Here is a 26459-nt window from a genome sequence, read left to right on the forward strand (position 1 = left end):
TTTTTTTAGACAGAGTGCCCAGTCCTGGCTGGAGTGCAGTGGCATGATCTCAGCTCACCGTAACTTCCGCTTCCCAGGTTGAAGCAATTCTCCCGCCTCAGCCTTCCAAATAGCTGGGACTACAGGTGTGTGCCACATGCCCAGCTAATTTTTGTATTTTCATTAGAGATGGGGTTTCACCATGTTGGCACCAGTAGTCATTTTATTGTTATTGGTACAAGGTCTAGCCTTTATAATGCTAAAGTTCTTTATAAACTCTTTTAGCAGGCATGCAGCAGCAGCCTACATACTAGTGCATATTTACCACATGGTGATGGCATGTGAAGAATGAGCACTTAAAGTAGGGCCATGATGTTTCTGAAAACCATGCTGTTGTTCTTCTGTTTTGCTTTCTCTGGCATCTCAGCTTGCTATATTATTTTAATCTTCTAGAGCACAAGTCAAAAGGCATATTCACTTTACAACTCCTATGACCCTTTCTCTATGTACTCATCATACTTTTTCTGCCCTCTATTATGGCACTTACTTCATAGACCTTGTTTTGTTTTCTTTACGGATAGTCCAACTTACAATGGTTCAAAACGATTTCTTTTTACTTTTTGATGGTGCTTTCAGCTGTGTATGTTAATGGTGAGCACCCAAAAAACCACTCAGTTTTTCATTTTCAGTAGGATATTCAATACATTACGTGAGCTATTAAACCTTCATTACAAAATAGGCTTTGTGTTAGATAATATTGACCAACTGTAGGCTGATACATGTGTTCTGATCATGTTTAAGGTAGGCTAGGCTAAGCTATGAAGTTCAGTAGGCTATGTGTATTAAATGTGGTTTTGACTTAACTATATTTTCCACTTACAATGTGTTTACTGAGATGTAAACCCATCAAAAGTTAACAAGCATCTATATTCAGGTGCTTCTCTTCCATTGAACTAAAAAAGTTGTTGGAGATAGAGAGCTAATTATCTTTTTATCCCTTCTCTTCTAGTACTTTGTCCCTAGTGTAAGCACCAAATGCAGCTCATTCAAGCTCACTTCTAAAACCATTTGACTTCAACAATTAGGAGCAAGGTGCTGCTGAAGGGAGCACAACATCGTCTTTGTGCCAGATTCCCTTTGCAAGAAATAGACACTCAATAACTACTACCTGAATGAATCAGATAACCATGGATTTTTTCAGTTTAGTTTTTTATCATAAAGGTGAAACAAATTCCAACTATCTTTCAGGAATGCACAGAGTATTATTAATACCTTATACGTTGAATGTTTGGATCTTATCTCAAGACTAGTCTAGGATGTGGGGTAGTGCAGAAGTGTTAGGTTAGAATTAAGAAACTAGGATTTAGCACCAGCTCTGCCAAGGATGAACCATAATGCATGAGATGACCGGTACTGAGATCCGTGAAATATAGAATAAGTGGCACACATGGTACAGTATGGTCTTGAGAAGACTGGTTCTCAGATGCAAACATCAAGGTGCTAAGGAACATTGCCTTTGTCAAATGGGAGACAGTGCCACAATCTGTTATGAAAATTGCTAAACATTTCCCTTTAATGTTGCAGCACTAGGTGTATGATGCTTTGGGGTGGGTTGGGAGGTGAGGGTACTATAGGAATAATTGTATTATTTTTGTACCAAGCAACCAGGGGCTCTCAGCCTTTCTCAAGATTCATGAATTCACTAGGAGGAGTATTCATCCTTATGAATATTACAGCCTCACTGTGATTTTCAGATTCCCTCTTCTACAAATCAGCACATAATTATGAAAACTGTTTTCACATTTCTATCCCAATGTGGAAGTGCAAATAAATATGGAAAGAATAATTATTTTATAAGTTTTAATGAGGGACTATCAGGATACTTTAATATTAAAATTATGAAAGACACTGAATTTTTTGACTCCACATGTGGGCTTAATATCTAAAGAATAAAAACATTTACCACTTGTTTTTACACAAATTAACCTAAATCACAGTAAAAGATTCTCAGTCAGACAATTCCTGATTTTCAAGGTTTAGAAACGTTGTAAAGCAATGAGTGAATGCAAATTTACTGAGCAACTACCATGTGTCCAGCACTTTGTGAGATGCTTTCACAAAATCAAATTTCATTTAATTCTCATAGCAAACCCTCATCTTAGATATTACAATTCCCATTGGATAGACGTAGAAACTGAGTTGCAGATGAGTTAAGTGACTTGCCTAAAGCCACTGGACATAAGTAGACATTTAGCACATATGTACTGGAAAATCAATGGATGACTGAATGAATATCTGGAAGGCACTGAATTAGACATGAAAGCAGTGACACCATCATAAAGCAATTCTCTGAACCCTGGGAATTCATAACCTGGGGTGATGTATAAAGTATATCTATGAAATGAAACATTTTTAAAAAAACAAGTTAGGAGATGAAGGTCTTGAAATTTCTTTTTCTCATTTACTCGACTATGAATTCCTGAGCTTTAAACACCGTTGAGTTGCTCACAGCATGAGCTTTGTAGCCAACAAGGCCAGGTTCATGTCATGATTCTCTATTTTTTAGCTCTCACAGAAATTTTCTGAATTTTTTTCTTTTACTATGCAAAATGGGAACCCCAGTAGCTCCTGCCAAAGAATTTGTTGAGATTACATGAGTTTTGAGTGTTTGAAGCACAGGTCTAAATTCTAGCTCTCAGTAGGTATAACCACATTATTATTGAAGTGAGTAACACAGATCAGAGAAGGAAGTTTAAATCAGAAGTACCTAAAACTAGAAGGAGCTGAGATTCTGCAACTGGTGATTACTAAGGAATGGAAGGCCATGCCCACCTGGAACTAAATATAAAAAGCCAATAATCAGGTATGCTCAGTTTGATTACATAAGATGTAACACTATCCTTAGAAAGTGTATTAGTCCATTCTTACACTGTGATAAAGAAATACCTGAGACTGGGTAGTTTATAAAGAAAAGAGGTTTAATGGCCTCACAGTTATGCATCGTCTGGGAGGGCTAAGGAAACTTACAATCATGGCAGAAGGCGAAAGAGAAGCAAAGGCACATCTTACACAGTGGCAGGAGGGAGAGCATGTGTGCAAGTGCAGGGGAACTGCCCTTTATAAAATCATCAGAACCTGTGAGACTCACTCACTATCATGAGACTAGCGTGGGGTAAACCATCCCCATGATTCCGTTATCTCCATCTTGTTTCTTTCTTGACATGAGGGGATTATGGGGATTGTGGGGATTGTGGGGATTGTGGGGATTATGGGGATTATGGGGAGTGCAATTCAGGATGAGATTTGGGTGGGGACACAATGTGTAACTGTATCAGCAAGTAAAGACACTTAGCACCAGCAATGCCTACACTTATATGTGCTCTAGGAACAGTGTAGTGTCTCCTTAAGTCTAGTGGGGCATAAAGGAAAACAATCCCATAATAATTTTTCAATGCTTCACAGAAAAAATTGGCACAGAAAACACAAGGGACACACATTTCTCTTTAACAAGAGTAACTGCTGTGGAAAATACACATTTGTTCATCCAGAGGCTAAAAGTTACCTATGGCTTTCCACTGTCAGATGGATTTTTCCACTGATTTGCATTTGAATGACATACCTAGATGAGGGGCATAACTTTGATAATGGGGGTGGGGTTAGGATATCCACAAAGATGGACAACTGCATCTAGGAGAAAAGCAGAGGTGGCACATGCACCAGGAGGAAGTTGTCCCACTGCTGAGATTTTCTTAAAATATTTCATGTGTGTGCCCTTGTAGACACACACAACATGATAAACAACAATATGGTTTTTATGAATGCTTGCTGGTAAACAGAGTAAGTGAGGCAGCTAGATACTTACAAAACATAGGAGTCATAAACAGTGGCAAAAGTCTTTAAAAGAAAAGCTTAGCAGAAGAAACATCCAATAAGCAAAATAGTGTCAGAAAATTTCTGGATAAATAGTATCAGAAAAGTTTAGTACTTGGAGATAATTTTGTAAACTTTTGATGAGTACACTGATTATACAGATACTTAAATAGGACAATATTTGCCAAATACTATCTGTGAGGCTTTCCAGATCACTGATAGTTATCTTAGAGCATTATAGGAAAGACAGCAATTAATAGAAATATCTTGGTTCTGTGCAGAGTTTTGTAAGCAATTCAAATAATAATAGTAGCCATCATTTATTGAGGGTGTTAGATACTCTGTTATTACCTAATCCTAACACAACTTTGCCAAGTGCTTATAATTAGAGTCATTTTACACAGAGAAGAAAATAGAGAACCAGGGGTCTGTAAGTGACTTCTCCAAGGCCACTGCTACTGATTTTAGGATTTGAGTTAGAGTTTTATTACAAGTTAGCTTGACTCTCAAGTCCATGTTCTTTCCACTGCAACATCCTTCTTTCTTTTGCTCTATTTCTATTAAATTTATACCAAACAATTTTAATATTGATAAATAAAACTTTCACTTGGTAAAGGTACCAAATATACCACATGGTTCAGGAAACTCAATGAAGCTAACCATCTTTCAACACTAGAAACTATTATTAATGATAATGTAATATTAATAGGCAACACAAATTATTAATTTATATTATCTATTGATGTCACCAGTAGCTGCTTAATTTACAGAGAAGTAATTATAGATACCTCAAGAATGACTGATATGACTCATCATTGGTGTTGGCAAAAGGCTTTTAGCCAATTCTTAACCCAGGTATCAAATAGGCAGAGAGAGAAAATTGCAAGCACTCAGTTTCTAAAATATGTCTGTATGTTAATGCTCTCTGAATAATTTCCTACATTTGAAATCATTTTTGAAAAATCAAAACTTGTGTCCTGTTTAGCATGCAGTGGCATGACAAAGAAACAGCAATAATTTTTTTTTAAAAGAAGGTGTTCTGACTTGAGAGAATTCAGAACGAATGAAAACATTGATATAAAATATTTATTTCCTATATTTCTCAGTTTCTTATGCTAGTTATTTACCTGTAAATAATTTGCAAATTAGAGTCAAGTGTTTTAGATCTTAGAGGAAAATGTCATGGAGAAAATAATAGAATTGGTATTAGATCCTTGGAAATGGGTTGGTAACTGTTCCAGAGTTGTAAGATCTAACCGTATAGAGTCTGTAAAAATCACATATTTTAAACGTCATCATTTGGAACTAATTTAATATCAAGATGTTTACTGCACTCAATATTAGAATACTTTTTTTTTGAGGCAGGGCCCTCACTCTGTTGACCAGGCTGCAGTGCAGTGGTGCAATCACAGCCCATGGTAGCCTTGAACTACCTGGGCTCAGGTGATCCTCCCACCTTAGCCTCCCGAGTAGCTGGGATTACAGGCATACGCTTCACGTATGGCTAACTTTTGTATTTTTTGTAGAGACAGGTTCTCATCCTGTTGCCCAGGCTGGTTTCACACTCCTGGGCTCAAGCGATCTGCCTACCTTGGCCTCCCAAAGTGTTGGGATCACAGAAGTGAACCACTGTGTCGAGTCTAAAACACTTTTTAAAAGAGGAATGGATGTGAATTTTAGCATGTGTATCTAAAAATGATTACTTTTTGGAAAATAATATATTTCAATTAAGAGCTTAAAACTATTAATTTGGAGTGCCCTGATAATTTTGTTCATATTTTAATCACAACACAAGCTTTGAAAACAGGTTTCCCTCTTGCCATTATGTCTTGGATTTTTCTTTGGCAAACACACTATCATTCTAGAAAGTCAAGTTCTCCTGGAATAAGAAAAAGAACAGATCTTACTTACATTGTTTATCTCCATAAATCACCTCTCAATAATGTCCAGTCAGGGCTGATCATTTCTTAACTTAGAAATGTTGAATTTAATGCTATGAACTTGAATAAATATACATTGTCCTTAAATTCATAGGCATATGTTTTAAATGAATTGTAGTTTAGTTTTAGTTAAACTACAGTGATAATGCAGCAATGTAAGGAGTATTTATATAGCTTACAGAAAGAACACCCATATAATTTCACCTAATTTTATGCACACTTCCTATACTCATTAGTATATCTACCATAAAAAGTAAATGCAACTTGAATTTAAAACATTCATTTTTTAAAAATTAACTTCTGGGCAGCTTTGAGGTTAAAAGCATGAGGCTGAAATTATTGGCAAAAATTGGGTTTGAAACTACAGTTATCTACAGATTTCAATTATATATGCTATCCTTTTCCCCATTACCCCCTAGGAAACTGAAAGTTGAATATATTAACTTGTTATATTATTTTCAGTCCAGAAGCTTTTCCAGACAAGTTTGAGCTTATCTATTACTTATGAATTTTTAAAATGTAGACTTTATTGCGTTGACATCCTGGTTTCAATACTTGGTTGTTTTATCTGTCTCCTGTTTCTCTCTTTCCTCACCAAAACTTTTACTGTTCTTTTGACTTTGACATTTTCAACTCTTTTCTTGAAGAGAACAAAAAGCTCACTTACTACCTCACCTCCCTTCTACTAAATAAAAAGAAGCAAAACACATCATTTAATTGTAAAATATGAACCTTCATATTTTAAATATTCCTGATGCATTATAAGTTCTTTATTCAGTGTGTCTGCATTCTATTTCAGAATTTATAAAACTCTGTGTTTTGTATATTCACATTCAAATGTCATTTTAGAATCCTGCTCTTTGCAATCATGAAAAATGCCACTTTCCATCTGTCTGGACAAATCAGAAGAATGGATGCTCAAAAGATACTCATAAATGACAAGCTTGTTTCTGCACAACATCATTAAGAAATTATTATACTGATAGAAGGAGACTTTTTGGAGATCCTGAAAAGGCAAAGTTTTATTTGACACCTAATAGACTTTCATTATCCATAGCTATTTTCCTGTTTTCACTGTTTATTCACTACTCCCTTCCTCATACGTTGGGATACAAGCCATGAATTTGTATTTTTATGTTCTCAAAGCAGAAAATACCAGCTGAAATATTAAACCTGACTTCCCTTGTTTTTGTGATACATACAGGTGATTAAGCATCAGTGGAATGATAAACAAATCAGCACATTTATATAAGAGCAGAGGCAGTGGTGACTTGCCAGGGTTAAATTAAATGGTACAAAAATGCCTTAGGGCCATTTTAAACAAGAAGAAATTAAGAAATGGAACCTAAGCCAGCAGGGGAGAGAGACCATATTTACTTTGTCACAAACATCAAGTAGTATGTTACCTTGAATGCTCTTGCAAGGTTATTTCAGTAACCAAAGACATTTTTAATAAAGCTACCCTATCCAGTCTATGAGGTGGTTTCTATAAACTTTAAAAAATAGGCTAACACTGAATAAATATATTCAATCCCACAAACATTAATTGAGCATCTAAAATGTGTCAGAGACTGTTGCAAGTACTGCAGATATAGGATGAACAATCTCTCAAGTAGTGGTTCTTGACACTGGCTGTCTCTAAGGATCACTCTCCTAGGAACCATAAATAATATCAATATATTATTTCCCAGTCTCCCCCCATTGAGATTCTGAGTCAATGTATCTGGGGTGGGACTAGGCATCTGAAGGTTTTCAAAAGCTCCCCCAGTTATTAAATATTCAGCCAGAGTGGAGAACGATAGGAGGTGCTGGGATCCCAGATCCTCTTAGAGGAAACAAAAGGTACAATAACAGTGCAGTAGTAGGACATACAAAGTGAGGAGGTGTCTTAAGTGCTCCTAACTTTACCAAGTTAGGGGGTGAGTAGACATCACAGGGACAGAACAAGGGACAAGGTAGGCTTCACCAAGGAAGTAATGCAAACATATTTCAGAATTCTAAGTCGCTGTAGCTAGCTAACAATTTTTGAACATGTATTAAGTGTTAGGTGCTCTTGATGGTACCAGAAGCAGTCCCGAGAAGTAGGTGTTATTGCACACACACTGCCAATAAGAAAACTGAGATCAGGGTACCCAATAAAAAAAAAAAATCACAAAACTTGTAAGTGGCAGGGTTAGAATTTGAATCCAGGCCTCCTGCCTCCAACTCAACACAATTTCTAGGGGGAAAAAAAGTAATGGATTTAGATGATTTAAAAATTGTAATATTTCCAGAAAAAAGATGCCAAGAAGGGCTGTCCCTTGAATTGCTGAAGACAGAGTCAGATTTCATTGCTTGTTTGTCCAAACACTATTTTTATATAAAATTTCCTCTGGCGTTTTCAAAACGTGCATATTTTACTTTCTTTTAAGTTGACTTAGTAGAGATCCAAACACAGCAATGTCTTACAGAACAACAATGTTTTCTTTAAATTGAATCCAATCTGAGCCCTGGAGAGATTCAGGGCTATAGTGAGCTGCACATGGCATATCTCCATAACACAAGGGCCACCAGTGACTTTCTTGTCTCCCTCTTAGCTAAGCCATAAGCAGAAGGCCCAGGCAGGAGTTAACTGATTAGTCATTTTGGCCCAAATGTTATAAATGGTTGTGCTAAAGCAGCCCAGGTTCACAGCTCTTAAAATTATTTCAAAGTGTAGGAAACAGCTGTATCTTGGTGAAATAACTTTATATGTACAATGCAACCCAGCCTTTCAAGACCTTTTAGGGAACATTACAATTATAACAAATCTTATCAAATAGAGCAAGGACATAACAGACTAGAAGTAATTGTTTTATTCAATAAGAGGCAATTGTATTTCATTTCTTTAGTAATTTGAGTTTTAAACGCCAATAAACATTCTCATCCTAAGATCATATCACTCAGATGTATGACCTGGATATTTATTTTTTGAGTTTAAGCACTGTTTTAACTCATGACGTTCTCTCTGCCTGAATGTTCCTCTCGGTTCTCCCCTCATTGTACTTCCCTGAAGTTTCTAATTGAATATATGCTCTCATACATCTCCAACCTATTCCAGACCTTCTTTTCCTCTGCCTTGAGACATTTATATCTCAAGCACATGAACCACCCAGGCACCAAGTAGATAGCAGATCTTGAAGGTAGAATTGAAATTTTCCAACAGTTTTGGCTGTTGCTTTAACAGGGTTCTCTCCTGCCAACACTGACATCCCTGGACTAAATCAACCTTCCCATCTATCAGAGAGGCAAAACTATCAATTACACGAGAACTGTTCTTGTAGGAAAGAGACCAGGATCCTCATTCTTCTTCATTGCTAACTAACCATACAGACATTGGCAAATTACCTACTCCCTCTGACTTGGCTGTCTCCACTGTAAAATTGGGGCTCATAATGCCTTACTTGCCAAGAAATAAGAAGCTGGTTCAGATGATTTTCATAAGCTCTCATCCAGCTCCAAACTATGACCTATATATCTTTCACTGCACCAAACCCTTCTTAGTCTGATACAAAAAAAAAACAGTTTAGACAATACACAGAACTTCATTTGAAAGTGTTGTGAAACGTGACAACGGACTGATAGTAACCACCTGATCTAAGTGAGTTAAATATATTGTACTGCTAATCCTTACTCATTATTACAGGTTATGTCCATACTCCAAAAATCTAAACTCTGAAATGCTCCAAAATCCAAAACTTTTTGAGCTCCAACATGATTCTCAAAGGGAATATTCATTGGAGCATTTTGGAGTTCAGATTTTTGGATTAGGGATACTGAACCAATAAGTATAAATGTAAATATTCCAAAATCCAAAAAGCATCCAAAATTCAAAAGACTTCTGGTTTCAAATACTTTGGATAAGGGACACTCAGCTTGTACTGTTAAGATTTCTACCTGCTTATGAAGAATGCATAAGTCTCTGTCTCTTACCTTTTGACTTCCGGTCATGATATGACCTGCCTCGATAACGAGGGGTGTTCAAATACATATTCTCAAGATCTTCTTGCCATGACTCTGGATTGAAGTACTTGAGCAGATCTTCCACGGTATCAAATTCTGCAATTTTTTTGTCCAGAGCATCCGCAATGAGAGTGGGATCCGTTACTGATGGAGAGTTATAGGATACCCCCTAAGAGTGACATACAGCTCAGTGTACTCAGAAAAAGTCCATTGCTGTGAAATACAACAGTCATTCAACTATACGGAAGGAACATAAACAGGCTTCTGAGTATAAGATATCATACGTTTGAATGCCATATAAAAACAACATGGTATTGTCTTGCCATATTCTTGGATAAAAATCAATTAATTACTAAAAAGATAGTCATTCATGTTTCTGTAAATCAAATCCAAGTGGATCATAAAATTTCCAGTTTATCTTAACTGTAATCATCTAAAAATATAGATTAGATGGAAATATATAAAATTAAGTCATCCAGTTTCTTGGTTCATGGTCCCAAATCATCCACATAACAACATATAATAGTGGGAATCAAAATTTCAAACTCCTCCTACATTAGTTTTGATAATTCATTCCATTCTCCCACTTTTAATCTCCACATCCCCCCTTTACAGGTCACCTGGCATTGCAGATGATGTGTGACCAATGTACGAATCTACTCTGGAGACATTTTCATAAAATCTAGCATGTTCACCAACTTATTTACTGTCAACAAGGATAACTAACCATGAAACTGGCTCTCTTGACTTAAAAGGAGAGGATTCACATGGGGGAACGTATTTTTTAAAAGTGTTATAGTTTGCTAGTGATCCCAGTTGCCATTAAAACTTCTCAGGAAGACTCTTTAATGAGAAACACAACATCGTTGAAAGCCTGGAAAGGATTATGTATTTTGCCATGGAATACATCTCACACGAGGTTTCCAAGCACTTACTTCACTAACCCTTGTACAATCTAGAGGTAAATGAGCCATGATTCAAACATCTCTGTTAAAATTCATGATCCATTAACAAGGAAATAGAGAGCACACAGCCTCAAATGATTCTGAAATGTCTTTCAAGAAACTACCAAACAAAAAAGATCCCCTAAAGGCAAATATCTCCTATCACTAAGGGAAAATAGGAATTAATGAAAACTTGCTTTCCTTAGATTTAACTGTAGTATCTAATCAAGAAAAAATAGGTGCTATTGAGTCCCAGACAGCAAAGCCCCCAATTTATAATCTTACTCTCAGGCAATGTTGTCTCTCTTTAACCAATCAAGGTCCAAAGGTTGCTAAGTGATTTGATGATCATCTGCTCTCAGAGTAACAGTCCCTCTTCACACAACTAAGGGGCTTTAAAGCATTAATCTACCATTGCTATAACTCAGGAGCAGTTTTCAAATATTCCCTGTAGGGGAAAGGGAGTCGAGGGAGTGGGGTGATAGGGTGAAATAGACTGATGAATGGGTCAGGCCAGCTCTTTTCTTTTACAAGAAACCATACATCTAATTTTCAGTCATCCTTGTTAAAATAAGCAGACATCCTCTTCTGAACAAACCTTACCTGCCATGCTACATTCATTACGTTATGAGTCCACTCTATATTCTGTTCAGGTGTATCCAGGTAATAACGATCATTTTTCTGGAGGCATGGTCTTTGTCATACATTACGGTAGAATCCAGAGATTTATTCACAGTTCAAGCCATGTTAAAGATGCCCTCTACAGTCATATTGTTGATATTATATAGCTCTCATCTGGGTGCAGTCCTTCTGATAGGTTGTCTCTTTGTTCCTTCTGATAGGTTGTCTCTTTAATCTAGGTGTGTGGGTGGGTGTCTGTGCTTGTGTGTATGTGTGTGTGTCTGCTTGATACGAGCTGAACCCTGATGGAAGCCCATCATTTCTGTCTTTCACATCTCTCTTGAGGTCACATGCTAGAGGTAGAAGACTTATAATTCAGGACTATAATTCCAAATCCCCATTAACTTGTATTGTCTGGATAATCTACAGTCTATCTGGCTCATATGCACCAGATGGTTTACAACTAGATTTGTGTCACGATAGTATGGGTCTAAGAACCAAAAAACTCAAAATGAGCTGATCAAATTAGAAGCATGACAACACATAAAAAATCTTTGAAATTAAAATGCTTCCCTGCTTTTCTGAAATAAAAACAGGGACACCCATCAAGCCATTCCCACACAAGTGAAAGCTTCTTATGACAGCTCTGGGGAAAATGACTGATGGAGTTTTCTGGGGTGGCTCCCAGCAGTGCCTAGAACGTAGCGTGTATACAAATATCTCTCTCAGAGAAAGCTGTGGGGAACTCTCGGTTCCTGAGAAGGGAGGGGGAAATTTATTTATTTATTTATTTATTTATTTATTTATTTATTATTATTATACTTTAAGTTCTAGGGTACATGTGCATAACGTGCAGGTTTGTTACATATATATACTTGTGCCATGTTGCTGTGCTGCACCCATCAACTCGTCAGCACCCATCAACTCGTCATTTACATCAGGTATAACTCCCAATGCAATCCCTCCCCCTTCTCCCCTCCCCATGATAGGCCCCGGTGTGTGATGTTCCGGGAGGGGGAAATTTAATCTCTTCTAACATGAGGCTGAAGAGTCAATCCAAACCGTAGGTAAAATGCAAACATGTCCCTGTGTATGAGCTTTACTAGTGTTTTCAAGTTTTGATTCAGGGCAGTTGACAGAAACAGCAATGATGGCTGAGGAAATATTTATGAATGATGAGGTGACCTAATAAGACCACGAGAACATTTTGGTTGCTGAAGTAAATATTTTAAAACTATTTTTGAGAAAAAGAACTAATTGAATGTGTCTCCTTCAGCTGCACAGTAAATATGATTTCATTCAGCTTTTGTCACGTATTTATAAAAATCATTTCTGAAGTTAACTGCATTACTTTAAAATAACAATTCGTAAAAAAGAAATGCTCTGAAAATGGAAAATCACTTTCAACAAAAACAAGGTATGGTTTAAACAGAAGTTAATGGTGGGTCCAATGACCCTTGCTCCTGCTCCAGAAAGTTCTTGAACAATGGAGTTCTGAGTAAAGAAATCAGCTTGCAGTTTCTGAGAGTTTCTGAGTAAAGAAACTCTCTTACAAGAGAATTAAGCAGCACCTAGACTTGAAACTCAAACCAGAAGCTTTTGAAGTGGATCTGGACCCAGGGAACTTCCCCAGATACTCCAAAAGGACGAGAGAATGCCTCTCTTGTAAAGGACCTGGGTTATTCTTAATTTGTTAAGGGTCCTTTAAGGCTTGTAATTGAATTGTGGTTGGGGCAAGAATCATTAGACAACCCTGAGCTATCATGTCGAAGGTGCCTGAGAAGCTGGAGCATCCGTTGACCCTCAGTCAACGTTGCAAAAACTGCTGGTGTCTGCCTTGAGTTATCAGCCTCTACTGCGACCCTCCTGCTTAGCCTGAGCACCTCTTCAGCATTATGTGCCTTGTGTTGACTTTCATCTAACTGATAATGATTTCCTACACCAAGTTAGGTTCAGAGCATGTACTCTGGACTGTCGAAAGCACACAAAACACTTATTATCACCATCAGAGATCCCTCTGATCTTTTGATCAGATGAGGTTCTAGTCCAGCATCCATACCAGGTGAATTAAATAGTCACATAATTCATAGGGGAAGGAATCCTGCCATATGAAAGAGTTTTTAAAAAATCCCCCAGAGAGCAAAAGATAACATATCAATTTTAGGAAAAAACAAAAAACAAAAAAACAAAAAAACTCTGACTCAGCCACATGGACCTACTTAGAGCCATGGGCAAGCTTCCTCTATGCTCTTGACCTTTTAGTAACAATTGCATTTATTATCTTGTATTTTATTGCTACATAAATGCTACACATAGGATTGGTGAAAACAAGGTCTGCTCTTTCTGTGCAAAGTAGATAAGGAGACAGAATACTGAGAAATGACTAAATTTAGAGGAAAACTGGAGCATGAACCATTTTACAGCTTCAGGGTGAGTTATGTTTCATATCCAAGTGAAACAGAATACATGCCTGATTTGCACTCAAGTTATCTTCCTGTAAATATTGGGATTTTTCAAGTCTGAAAAGACCCTTGAAAATGCAAAGGTTAACATCTTCCCCAGGAATATTCAAAACCTATTTTGCTATTCCCCACTTGAGTGTGCGCCATGAACTAGTTTGATATGTTTGGACAGACCTTTAATTGGAATGCTCTGCTCTGAAACTGAAAAATATTTAAGTTATTGCCCTAGCCTGAGTTCCTACCATGCTATACTGGCAGTTCCTGGAAACCTTTCTGACAGACGGGAAAAAGGGTGTCTGACATAATCCATTGTAACCTGAATGAAATGGAGAAACACATCCTGTTTGAGATCTGTCTTTTGGTCAAGCCACAGGTCCTTAATGCAGGTGAAATCCTTTTGGGGTTGACCTTAGCTGTTCCATCCATTTCTTTCGCAGGCAATAGAGTAATAAATTACTTACTGAAATAGAGCTTGTGACTGATTCCCAGTTGGTCTCTGAAGCTGCTGCGGGTTGGAAATCTTCCTGGAAGGCAAAGAAACATCTATGTGAGTCAGTCAAACCTCTGTTCAAGTCATTATGTGCATGGTTTCAACATCTCAGCCTTCTGAATCTTTTTCCAACTAAGTGACAACAGAAATAGGGCTATATTCCTGCTGAACAGGTCACCATTTGTCTTAAGCACATCTCCTCAAGAACCCTTCTCATTCAAGACATGGATATTTTCTTGTAAGTACTGGTGACATGGAAAAAGTACAGGTAGGAATGCAAATTTTAACTTGGCCATCTACTAGCTGTGTGACCACAGATAACTGACAACCCCTCCAGTCTTTCCTTTCCTCAGCTGTAAGTGGCTAGTATGGAATTCTTATATTACAGGGCTGTTTTGAGAATTGAACACATTAATTATGTAATTACCAATGGCACCGAACAAAGTGTTTGATTAAAGAATAATAATTATCATCATTATTGACGTATAGTGGGTTTAAACTAGGTTATGCATTATGTTCAATCTTGCCTGCTGACCTGGTCCCAAATATTGGTGATCTTTTCAAAGACACACTAACTTCCAAGGGGTTCTTCTTGACTCTGTCAACAAATACAAGGAAGGATGGCAGAGGAAGAAAATGACTGGTAGTGACTAAGTACTGCCCATTTGGGGAAGGAAGGCCAAGGGCAGACCTGAAAACATTAGTTATCTCAGATAAGCCTGAGTGGATGTGTGATAGCAATGGATCACACAGAAAAAACTTCTCTTAAAAGGCAAACTTGTCTCCCATTTGTATATAACTTCCATATTAATTACTACAGCACCAGGAAGTTTAAAAAACATTAAGGGAAGGAAAACAAATTCTGTCGTTTTTACAATCCACAGATGGCTTTCTGACCTTGGCAAAATAAATTACTTTAGTAAATTTCTTCCAGCCTTACCAGGGAGTGGAAGGTATTTTCAGAGGATGCTGAGAAATGTTCAGCCACTCTAGTCTGACAGCATATTTACCCAAGTATACCTACTGAATGAGAGCTTAGTATCAGGTGTAAATTTCATTAACATTTTGAGGAGCTGGAAGTACATTTGTTAATTGGTTATGATGAGGCTGGTTTATATATAAATTTCCTGTGTTTAATAAAATTTCAGCTGATTACTGAGAGAGAACCGAGTCAAATGTGGGGTTCAAAGAATGAACAGGTATTAGAAACTGACTAGATGATGGGTTGACAGGTGCAGCAAACCACCATATATCCCAGAACTTACAGTAAAAAAGGAAAGAAACTGACTAGACATCATTATTCTAATCATTTTTTTTTTCTTTTTGAGACCGAGTCTCACTCTGTCATCCAGGCTGGTGTGCAGTGGCATGATCTCGGCTTACTGCAACCTCTGCCTCCCAGGTTCAAGCAATTATCCTGCCTGAGCCTTCCTAGTAGCTGGGATTACAGGTGTGCACCACCACACATGGCTAAGTTTTGTATTTTTAGTAGAGATGGGGTTTCGCCATGTTGGCCAGACTGGTCTTGAACTATTGACCTCAGGTGATCTACCGACATTGGCCCTCCGGAGTGCTGGGATTACAGGCATGAGCCACTGGGCCTGGCCTTGTTATTCTAATCTCAATCCTAGGGAAGATAGGAAAGAAACAGGAAATGTGGTATCTGTACTCTGCAAAACAGAATAGACACAAAAGGACACTGAATTCCCACAGGGGGAAAATGTGTATAATCAAACGAAGGCTGGCATTTATATGAGTCTTCATAAGTTGGTGATCAGATAAGCCTGGGCAAGAAGCCAGAGAGCCAGTGGCTTCTCCATGCTGTGATGAGACTATTGGTGGAGGACATATGCCAGGTAAGGTAATGACATGAGCAATCTTCAGATCACAGAATTTTCATTTTCCCTTGTTCATTCAATATTTGTTAATCACCTGCTATTAATACTTTCTAAGCTGTTGATAGGATCATGAGGAAATAAAAACTATTCCTACCTTCAAGGAATTTGAAATGTAAGCACATAAATAAACAGGTGCAGTAAACTCATGTGGGTGCTCTGATACCAGTCTACTCAGCATGCCATGGAAGGTGGTAGATGATTGTACCTGGGAAGAAAGTGGGCTTGGAAAATTTCACATAGGAAGTTGATTTGTTGGTAGAGTCTTGGAAGATAAATAGATGGGTCTTGCAGAAAAGGTGGGTAGAAGACTCAAAGGGAGAGCAATGCTTAGACAAGGTGAGGAAAGTATACAGAAAAATAAACAACTTACTGGGGAAAGTATGAGTCATGTTGGGCATAGTGTGTTTGAGGTGCCTACACTATACACAGATGGAGATGTTCAGGGGGAAGTTTGCTACATGAGAATGGACCGCATGAGAGAGATGTGACCTTGAGATATAGATTTGGGAAGTATCAACACAAAAATGCAATTCAACAAAGTAAAGGGTTATGTTGACCATGTGTTAAAATCAGAAGAGGGAAAGTTTTAAATCTTGGAACTGGAAATAGTTTTAGAATTATCTAGTCAAATCTCCTTATTTAAACAATAAGGAAACTGGTCAGGAGCGGTGGCTCACGCCTGTAATCCCAGCACTTTGGGAGGCCGAGGCAGGTGCATCACCTGAGGTCAGGAGTTCAAGACCAGCGTGGCCAACATGGTGAAAACCCATCTCTACTACTACTACTACTAATAATAAAAAAATTAGCTGGGTGTGGTGTTGTGTGCCTTTAATCCCAGTTACTCGGGAGGCTGAGGCAGGAGAATTGCTTAAATCTGGGAGGCAGAGGTTGCAGTGGGCCGAGATTGCACCATTGCACTCCAGACTTGGTAACAAGAGGGAAACTCTGTCTCAAAACAAAACAAAACAAAACAAAACAAAACATAAAAATAAATAAACAAATAAATAAGGAAACAAATGCTTAGAGAGATAGTTGATGTGTTCTGTATCATGTACCCATTTTCTGGCAAAGCTAAGACCACCAAAGCTCATTTCTAAGTAGAAACTGTGTGGTTGGTGACCTTCCACAGTGTTACAGCTGCCTTGGACAATGTGTACATAGGGAGAAAAATGATGGAACAGTTTCCAAAAGCGTAATCAGCAGAGCAGGAAAGGCGTATAGCTGAGTGCTGGTGGGTGTCTCTATGAGGACACCCTTTGAAGTAGTCTTAGTCATTTAGATTTCATATCTATCCTTAAGAAATTCTGTGATTTCAGTTCATGTCCTTGCATAGACACATGGTAAAAATATTTTGCTAAGATTTTTTTAACCTGAAAGGGACTTTGGTCCACAAGCCCCTAAACAAATGTTACACAAGAACTTTTAGTTTCTTCACCGTCTGGGCTACAGGATTCCAGTTCGAAACTTTAATAAGAGCAAATGATAAAAGATTTCATTAAATCCCATATAAAACATAACTTTATCTTCTCTTAGCAACACAAATGTTAAGACATTGAAAAGAAACCAACTGTTACGTTACTTCAGAAGTTTACCATTACTTATAGATGACATATTTAAATTAAGCTTATAAAAGGGAATGACATCCCATTAAAAGTAAAACACCGAACCTCCAAGGTTTTAGCCCTCAAAGGAGAATCTTGGCATAGGAGGATTTACCTGCTAAATCCACAATAGGATTATTTCTCATCTCTTCCACCATAACCTCCCAAGTCCACTTGGAAACCAGCAAGTTTCCCAACTGCCTGTTAGCTCTTCCCCTAGGGTCAGAGTTATCTCTTTTAATGGTAAATCAAATCACTTCTGTAGTCTGCTTAAAACCTTCCAATAGTTTTCCATTGCTCTTAGAATTTGGCAAAATAAGATCTGACTACTGTTTGCCTCTATGAACTTCTTTCCTCTGGTGTCCTCTGATTTGATATCCTACCTTTCCCACTACCTCCACTCCTGCTACACTGGCCTTCTTTCAGCTTGCAAATAACACAATAAGCCTCTTCTCCCCTTAGGTTTAATTCACTGCTGTTCCCTGCCTGGATGCACTTTCCCCAAATGCTCCAATGGCTGGCTCCTCATCATTTAGTTCTCTGCTCAAATATCTAACATCTTTGAGCATTCTATTTAAAATACTCCCACACTTGGTCACTCTATCTACTTAACCTGCTTAATTTTCTTTAAAGTATTTATGGTTATCTGAAATAATTTTATGTTTGTTTTACTGTTGATCATCTCCTTCCTCAAGTGAAATTACACTCCAGAATGGCAAAGATGCTGTTTATTTGTTCTTTATTCCAAGTTTCTAGCTGAGTTTTTAGTATACATTCCAATTTCTCTGCCTTCCCGTGTATACGTAAGGATGATGATCAGCTGCTACTTGCTAGTAGCAAGCCAGTAGTTTACAGCCAGTGTCCATTCTGAGTGGTTGGTCCCTATGCCATACTATTTGTTATATACCCTTAATATTATCCTGAGCAGACTGCTTGCTTTTCAAACTCCAGAATAACGGAAGACAAACTCCTTTTCGTAGGTGCTCTTAGCAGAACAGTGCCCTTACCGTTACTTTAAGAAATGCTAAAATAGAACAAACAATGAAGAATCATTTAAAACTATATTAAAACAGTTCAGTTTACAAAGAAAACATTTCTGTTCTTTGGTATAGAAAACTTACATAAGTGCTTTACAAGCTATGGCTCACTATTCTAAGGGGAGATAACTCTTTACTAGCTCCTAGAGGGTGGTACACATCTCTTGACTTCCTCACCTCCTGCTCCGGAACTGTAGTATCTTCCCTCCTAACATAAAGGAGCTGGTATTTTAGTTACCTTGTTCCTATAGTCCATATAGGGAGTCTAGCAATGTGGCGCTGTGTGTACCTTATTGCACCTTACAGAGACCATCTGGGGGTCTGATGACCTCCCTTGAGATATGAGCAAACTGAAGTTCAGAGAGCCAAATGGGTTGCCCGGCATCTCCCAACTAATTATGACTACAGTTAGGACAAGGACCCATTTAGCTATTGTGTATCTCTTAGTCGCATGCTCTTTCCAACCCACCAAATAATGTTATATATCATTCTATAATTATAGACATCTTAATCTGCATTGCCTTAATAAAATTAATTTATGTCATTAAAATAATTTATCCTCAGCTTAATTCCTCACATTAAAATAGTTCATAATTACATTTTGGCAGTGAAACTAATCATTTGGCATTTTGAAACAAAACTCCCTCATTCTCTGCATTTTACTATTAAGCTTTGGAACGTAGATATGATTCTCAAATTTTCACTTTCTAAATACTTTAGGATGCACAGTTTGGTTTCTATTAGAAAAGGGTTATAGACTCGAAAGTTGGAGAGATGTGTACAAATAAAATCTTAAAGTGCTACATGAAAACACAGATAAATATTAATGTAAGTGTAGTGTGAAAGAGATATTTCTAAGCATTAATGCCAAAGTCGGAAAGCATAAAAATCGATACACCTTACATATACAAAATGTTATATAAATCTAAAAGAGATCAAAAACAAAAGTAAAACCATAAGGACAAGCTAGTAAACACACTTGTAACAGATATAACAGGTAAACAGTTAACATCCTTAAAATAAAATGAACTCATAGATCAAAAGCTTATACAAGAGTATGTTCCATATCATACAATACTGCTAGAAAAAAAATGTACAGATATGTGAATGAAGCAGGACTGAAAAAGTATTCACAAAAAATTAATATTGGTTAGCAATGATATATTCTCATTTTCTTCTTTTTGTATATACGTTTTAAAATGTCATAGTAAACACCTAGTTTGAGTAAAACAGTAAATTTCTAAAACTACAATGGAAAAGAAAAAATGGACTGGATGTGTGTACACATATTACATATTAAATGACAGACAAGCCTTTAGGGGTGAATGATCACAAATCATTTACCTGTACTTAGCACAAATCAAGAAGGTTTGTTTATCTTATAAAGAGGATTATTTATAAAAGAAAAGAGGAATTACTCAACATTTATGATATCATTTATTGAATGGTGTCATCCATGTATTCCATGGTAGGAAATAAAAGCATTCTTGTAGATGTGTTTCTCACCAATTACTAAAAGAGTATTGTTCAAAAACTGGACTACAAAGAGTTCTAGCATGGTCACATTTGGCTCTATTAAAACATGGCTAATACAACACAAACTTTTAACATCTTTAAAAGCAGCTATGAAAACATGCAATGAACCATCAGCTCAGGGTCAGTCAGGCATTTGTCAGGCTCAATTTGAGAACAATTCACCCACTGAATTGTTCTATATGGCTGAAAGCAAATATAGCTGGGGCTATAATAACACTACAAATAATAAATGTTCTCAACAACAATCCTTGCTATTAAAGAATAAGATACGAGTGGGAATTTCCATTTTCAGAAAGGGTTTCTCCAGAGAAACTTTCTTTTCAGATTCCTTACCATTGGATATCTTGGTCCCATGCCAGAGAGGGCAGTAGATATATCACAAGCTAACAAACAATCCACTCATTCCTTCACCAGAGCAACCCTGCACACATTCAACCACTAACTGAGCACCAGCAATGGATGTCCAAAGGAATCCCTCTCCTGTCCCTTGATAGTGGAGCTAGGGACTCTTGTCCTTTAAGTCTTCGCAGGCAGCTGTTCCCAGACCAATACTTCAAGCATTTGGGATGATTAGTTGTACCACCTGTTCCTGGATTTCACGGAGGATGGCTGTTCATTTTTATCCTAAGTGATTATGCTATATTTGAGTAGATGAACCACAAACTATTCATGGCTAGAGGGATGTGTCTCACCAGCACTTAAAATATATGCAGTTACTTGGGAGTTTTTATAAAGCTTTCAAATAAAACGATCTTTAACTTACCAAGGACGACTTATTTGGGGAAAGTTTCAAAAGACATTTGTCAGTATATTTTCTCTCATTCTGAAAAATTGTATTCTGTTTGCTGCTTTATATTCACTTCTCAGAGGCAGAAAATAAAGAAATCTCTCTCCTAATTGTATCTGTGCTTCTTGATTGAGTTAATGCTTAGAGCTTTTGAATTTCTAAATGCTTAATACTTTTGAATTTCAAAAGAAACACCTCTAAGCATTCAAAAGAAACACAAAGGGGTTTGTTAAGATTCATAAAACAGTAATGAACAAACACATGATCAACATCCATTACTTCAATAAATTCTAAGTTTGTTTGTTCATGACACTCTGCTTTGTTCATGACCCACTGAGGGAAATCCAAATAAAGCCAAACTTGGAGGCTTGTGTCCTGGGATTACTCTACAGGGAGATCCTTTTGAATAAAGGCTTTTGATACTTCAGTACCTGAATTTCTGGCATGCAGACCCAACAATGTATGTGGAAATGATATTACACTAATGTCTTAATGTCTACAGGAATAGAATAAAGCAAAAATTAAAAACCCTTAGAATCAATAAAACTCTGTAGCCCAACCAAAACTTAACAAGTATACTTTCTTCACAGACTCATCATCAAACTAGCTCTTCTACATATAATATGGTAAAGGTCTTGGCAGGTGGCCAGATTTTATTGGCTAGAATATTTAATACAAGGATATCAAGAGTCTAAGAATCAATAATTAACAAGAATCAAAGAGCATCTTCCAAAGTTAGAGAATTTGCCTGTGAAATTTTATAATACGTGTTTCTTAGAGTTACAAGAAGCCCTGGACAGGAGCTTTCTGTTATAGTAAAAATATCTTTAATTAAATAAAGAAATTTTAATAAGAAATATAGATAAGACATGCAGATTGTCACTGATTTAAGAGTTAATTTTATAACATTTTCATTTATCACTATTGACAATAAAGTACAATGTTTAAATTTAGAACTGCTAGAATTCATTAACCAATCATCCATGTAATCTTGGTGTAGTGTCAAGATATTTTTAAAAGTTCATTTTTCTTCCTACATTATGAGAAAAGGAACTTTTTATACTTGCTAGTTTCTGATTTCTTCAGATTGAACTTAGTTTGGGAATTTGATCTTGATATAGTAAGGAGAGATTAGAGCAAACGCCAGTCCAGCAAGTGAAGAAGAGAAGGGGTCATCGATTCAAAAGAGGTCATGAGAATGATACTCAAGAACTAGAGAGGATCAATGTGTGTTTGCAGGTAGAGAGAGGGGTGCCACATATCAAGGCGCTGCACAGAAAATTGCAAATTGCAAAATACTACTTTGTTAATAGCTTCCATGGTGTTTGGTCATACTAACTGGTAAGTGAACATTTAATTTACAGCTAGAGAAATACTACAGTACTTCTACAATCTGTTGCCAAAGAGCTAGGTTCAGATTTAAATTTTGTGACTAGTTGTTTAGCATTAAAAAAAAAAAAAAACTCTGTGATTATTTTTCAGTAATGCCTGCCACTTATGGAGCATAGATTTTATGCTGGTGACTATATGAAATGCTTTCCATAAATTGTCTCATTCATCATTTCTACAGTAGCTTTAAAAGACGAGGAAGCAGACAGACAGGATGCAAGCCCTATTATTAAGGAAGCGCCACAGATACCTGAACCTGTGGCTGAATCTCTGTGCTCTTTCATCTTTGTTGAATAATTCCTCTTTTCTTTTATAAATAATCCTTTTTATAAAATAAACAAATCTTGATTTGTGCTAAGTTCAGGTTTTCATAAATTCCTTAAATGCATTTCAAAGAGAACATCTGATTCAATTTGCCAGTGGTCTGAAATTTATTAAATATTGTACTTTTGATATTGCTAAGCCAATCTTAAAGATTGTTTATACCAGGCTAAAATGAATGACTTAGGAAATTATTCCTGTTTCTTAGGAAAATTAGAAGTTTGAAATGAAAAGAAGAAATATTGACTTGAATTATTCATATTTTCATTTTCTTGCAGGAAGCACAATGCCTGGTACATAGTGAGCACTCTTTTTTGTTTGTTAGGTTTGTTTTTACTATTGTGGTTAAGAGAGGAAATATTGTTTCACGCCTCTGTGTTGGAATTCACACTCCCAATAACTGCTAAATTTCTCTGTACTTGACTGATGTTATATAAATAGATTTTCTTCATGGTGGCCAAAAGCTAGTTACATTATTAAAACCAATAATTAGATAAAATGGGAATTACAAACAGTATGAAGATTAAGTCCATGTCACCAAAATACCTTAGCTAAAATCATCATCTCTGAAAACTCAAATTATTCCATTACTAATTAAAACTCCTAAGATCTGACTTTAGGGAGAAAATACCATTTGAAGTCTAAAAGCCAAAGCCACAGTCAACACAACTGGTATGGTACCATGAAAAAGAGCACTCATGAAATGTTACTCAGCAAGTGATGGGATTATAATGTAAACGGGAACATCTTCTAAGAGAATCAGTCATAAAGTATTAAAAAAGCTGTCCATTCTTTTTAAAAATATGGGTATTTCCTAGCGAGGCGATATTGTGCTGTGACACCTTTTCCCTCTACACATTCATCCTTATCCTTACTCTGGACCCAGTGTTCATTCATCAGAGCTGCCACCCATCATAATTATCATTTGGCACTATGGGCTATATTGAATATAAAATATTTAAGAGTCATGTTACTACTATACAGCTATGTAAATGAAAAAAAGTAATTCAACATACCTTTTTCTTGACATGACTTCTAAGGGGATTTCCAGACTCATTCATGTGGTTAAACTAGAGAGATGGTTAATGTAAAGTCTGAAACAAAAGCGTAGGACTCATACCCTTGCAAATCAGTCTTCTCACAAAAGGTGAGATTCGTATATTCTTGACTTTGTACTTCCTCTTTCCACTCCCCAGTCAACTAGTCACTAACCAAGGCAGCTGGCACATTTCTGATCTCAAAAGCAGGCTTGCTATCTGGGCCCATTAGGTGAACTTGTTGGAACTGAGTGCCAAGCACACAGGTCATGAGTTTCAGAGTGTGCTAAGTACAGGTTTTCATAAATTCCTAAGAATTTATGAGAGAGCTGATAAAGCTTTACAAAGAGAAAAAAAATACTGTTGCCAAATGCCATGGTTAATATCAGTGAAAGAGACTTCCTGGGGGCAAATGCCTGACTCAGTCTGTAGGATTTCATCCCTCCAAGTAAACAATTTACAGTCTTCTCCTCCAGGCTGGGAGGATCATTTTGGAATAGGATAAATGGTAATTAAATGAGAGATCCTGCAATTTAATTTCTATTAGTTCATGTGTATGGGCGTTCAAAATTCCTTTTTACTTTTGGTTATCATCAGTTAACAGGAACATCCTTTACTTTGACCAGTTATTGCACCAGCAATACTCATCAACAGTTTTATGAGTGAAAACACTAGGCTTTGCACAGCAAAATTTTAATCCCAGATTGGTTCTCCTTTGCGTCTTGCTATAATTTTTTTGTACCATTACATCTGTGTACTTAGAGAATGCAAACTTACTGCCATATTCATCTAAACCAAAGATAATTACAAAGGTATTTTTGGTGCCTAAAAAGGATAAACTGCATTCCAGAGTGAAAGGAAAAACAGGTATTGGGTGAACTATTGCTTCTTCTCTACTGGACTGGGACAATTCAGAGCTGACTAGGTTATTGCCCAGGCCCAAGAATTAGCTGAGATATTCTTTGGACATGGATTTTTTTTTTGGCAGGCCTCATGACTCACACTTACACTTTAAACTGTGATTTTTATTTATTTTTTATTCTTACCAGTTTGGAAGTTGCAAGGGATCTCATAGACTACTGAGTTCCAGTAGTTTTATTCACTATTTGATATTTTTGAATGACCAAAGTATGTAAGTCATTGAGCAAGGTGTTGGCTAATGCATGGATGCATGGGAAGCAAAACTGACCTTAAAAGAAATGTGTTGTCTGGATTAATTCTAATGTCCCACTCTTGTCATTCCTTTGTATATAAGCAGCTTTAAGTTTTTTAATGGCTTACCATTATCTTGAATTATCTTGTGTCTTAGTCAGTTGGAGCGGCTAGAACAAATTCCCATAGGATATGTAACTTGCAAAGAAGAGAACTTTATTTCTGACAGTTCTAGAGGATGGGAAGTCCAAGACCAGAGTGCTGACATGGTTGGGCTCAGGTTTGCAAATGGATGTCTTCTTGCTGTGTCCACACATGGTGGAGACAGAGATCTTTTCCCTCATGTCTCTTCTTATAAGGGCACCAATCGCATCAAGAGGGCTCCACCTTCATGTCTTATTTACCTCCCAAAGGCTCCACTTGTCAATACCATCACAGTGGGGATTAGGATTTCAACAGATGAGTTTAGGGAAAACACTCACATTCAATCCATAGCATCTTATTGACTTATTTCTGTACTTGTTTCCAAGTTTGTGTCTTTCCATTAGGGTGTAAGCTCCTTAAGGGTGGAAATGTTTTCTAACTTTCTCATTGCTCTCCCACCAAGTACCTACAACAGGGCCTGTTAACCTTTTATATTCAACAAATAGTGTTGCAATGGAAGAATGAATAGTCATTGAATTGCTGTGAGATTCAAATGAGATGAGTAATGTAAAGTCATAGCATATTGACTGTTAAATAGCAGACAGTAATAAATATTTGTAGAATGAATAAAGGAACAATTCAATCTATAAAAATAAATGCTCTACTGGGGCCATAAGCAAAGACTCATAGGTCTACAGGGGAAAGAATAATTTAAGTTCATTTAGGAAGGCTGGAGGAAGGTCTCTGAAGAAGTGGCCTTGGAATTGACTTTTGAATAATAATTAAGGATTTTGATAGGGAAGCAGGCAGGTGAAGGATACAGCATGCACTAAAGCAGAGAGTGGCATCATCTGGGAAGTGTGAGTATGTCATGTGCCCAAAGTAACAGACAGGAAATTAGACTGACAAAGAAGGTACAGGACAAATCAGAGGATCCTGAAGACCACACTTGGGATTTTTTTCTTAACCATCTATTCAGTGATTCATTTCATCATTCCTTCAACAGGTATTTATGGCTTCTACTACTACTGACTGCACAGTTCAAGGTACTGGAGAAAAAGAAACAAAAAGAACTTCAACGTCACTGCTCTCGCAGAGCTGTCATCCTGACCACCCTGATCCTACATACAGGAAACTCAGCCCCAAAGGGTTAAGTGTCAGTGTCACTTGCCAGTTGGTGTCTGCAGCCCAGGTCTCTTGACATACTGTACTGCATTACACTAAGTTGTAGGAAACTGGTTGTTAATATAGCCACATCTTCACCTCCTCT

The 26459-nt window shown here is 37.1% G+C and overlaps 1 protein-coding gene across 2 annotated transcripts in view; it reads right to left on the minus strand.

Moving 5' to 3' along the window:
- Positions 1 to 26459, minus strand: part of PDGFD (platelet derived growth factor D) — a 247436-nt gene that overhangs the window by 24477 nt on the left and 196500 nt on the right. For both annotated transcript variants that reach the window (XM_025357798.1, XM_025357797.1), the window contains exons 4-5: positions 14259 to 14321; positions 9741 to 9939 (exon numbers count right to left, since the gene is read on the minus strand). In XM_025357798.1, the coding sequence (XP_025213583.1) occupies positions 9741 to 9939; positions 14259 to 14321 (262 nt within the window). The remainder of the gene's footprint in view (positions 1 to 9740; positions 9940 to 14258; positions 14322 to 26459) is intronic.

Source organism: Theropithecus gelada, chromosome 14, assembly GCF_003255815.1.
Source record: "Theropithecus gelada isolate Dixy chromosome 14, Tgel_1.0, whole genome shotgun sequence".
NCBI classification, from domain to species: domain Eukaryota; kingdom Metazoa; phylum Chordata; class Mammalia; order Primates; family Cercopithecidae; genus Theropithecus; species Theropithecus gelada.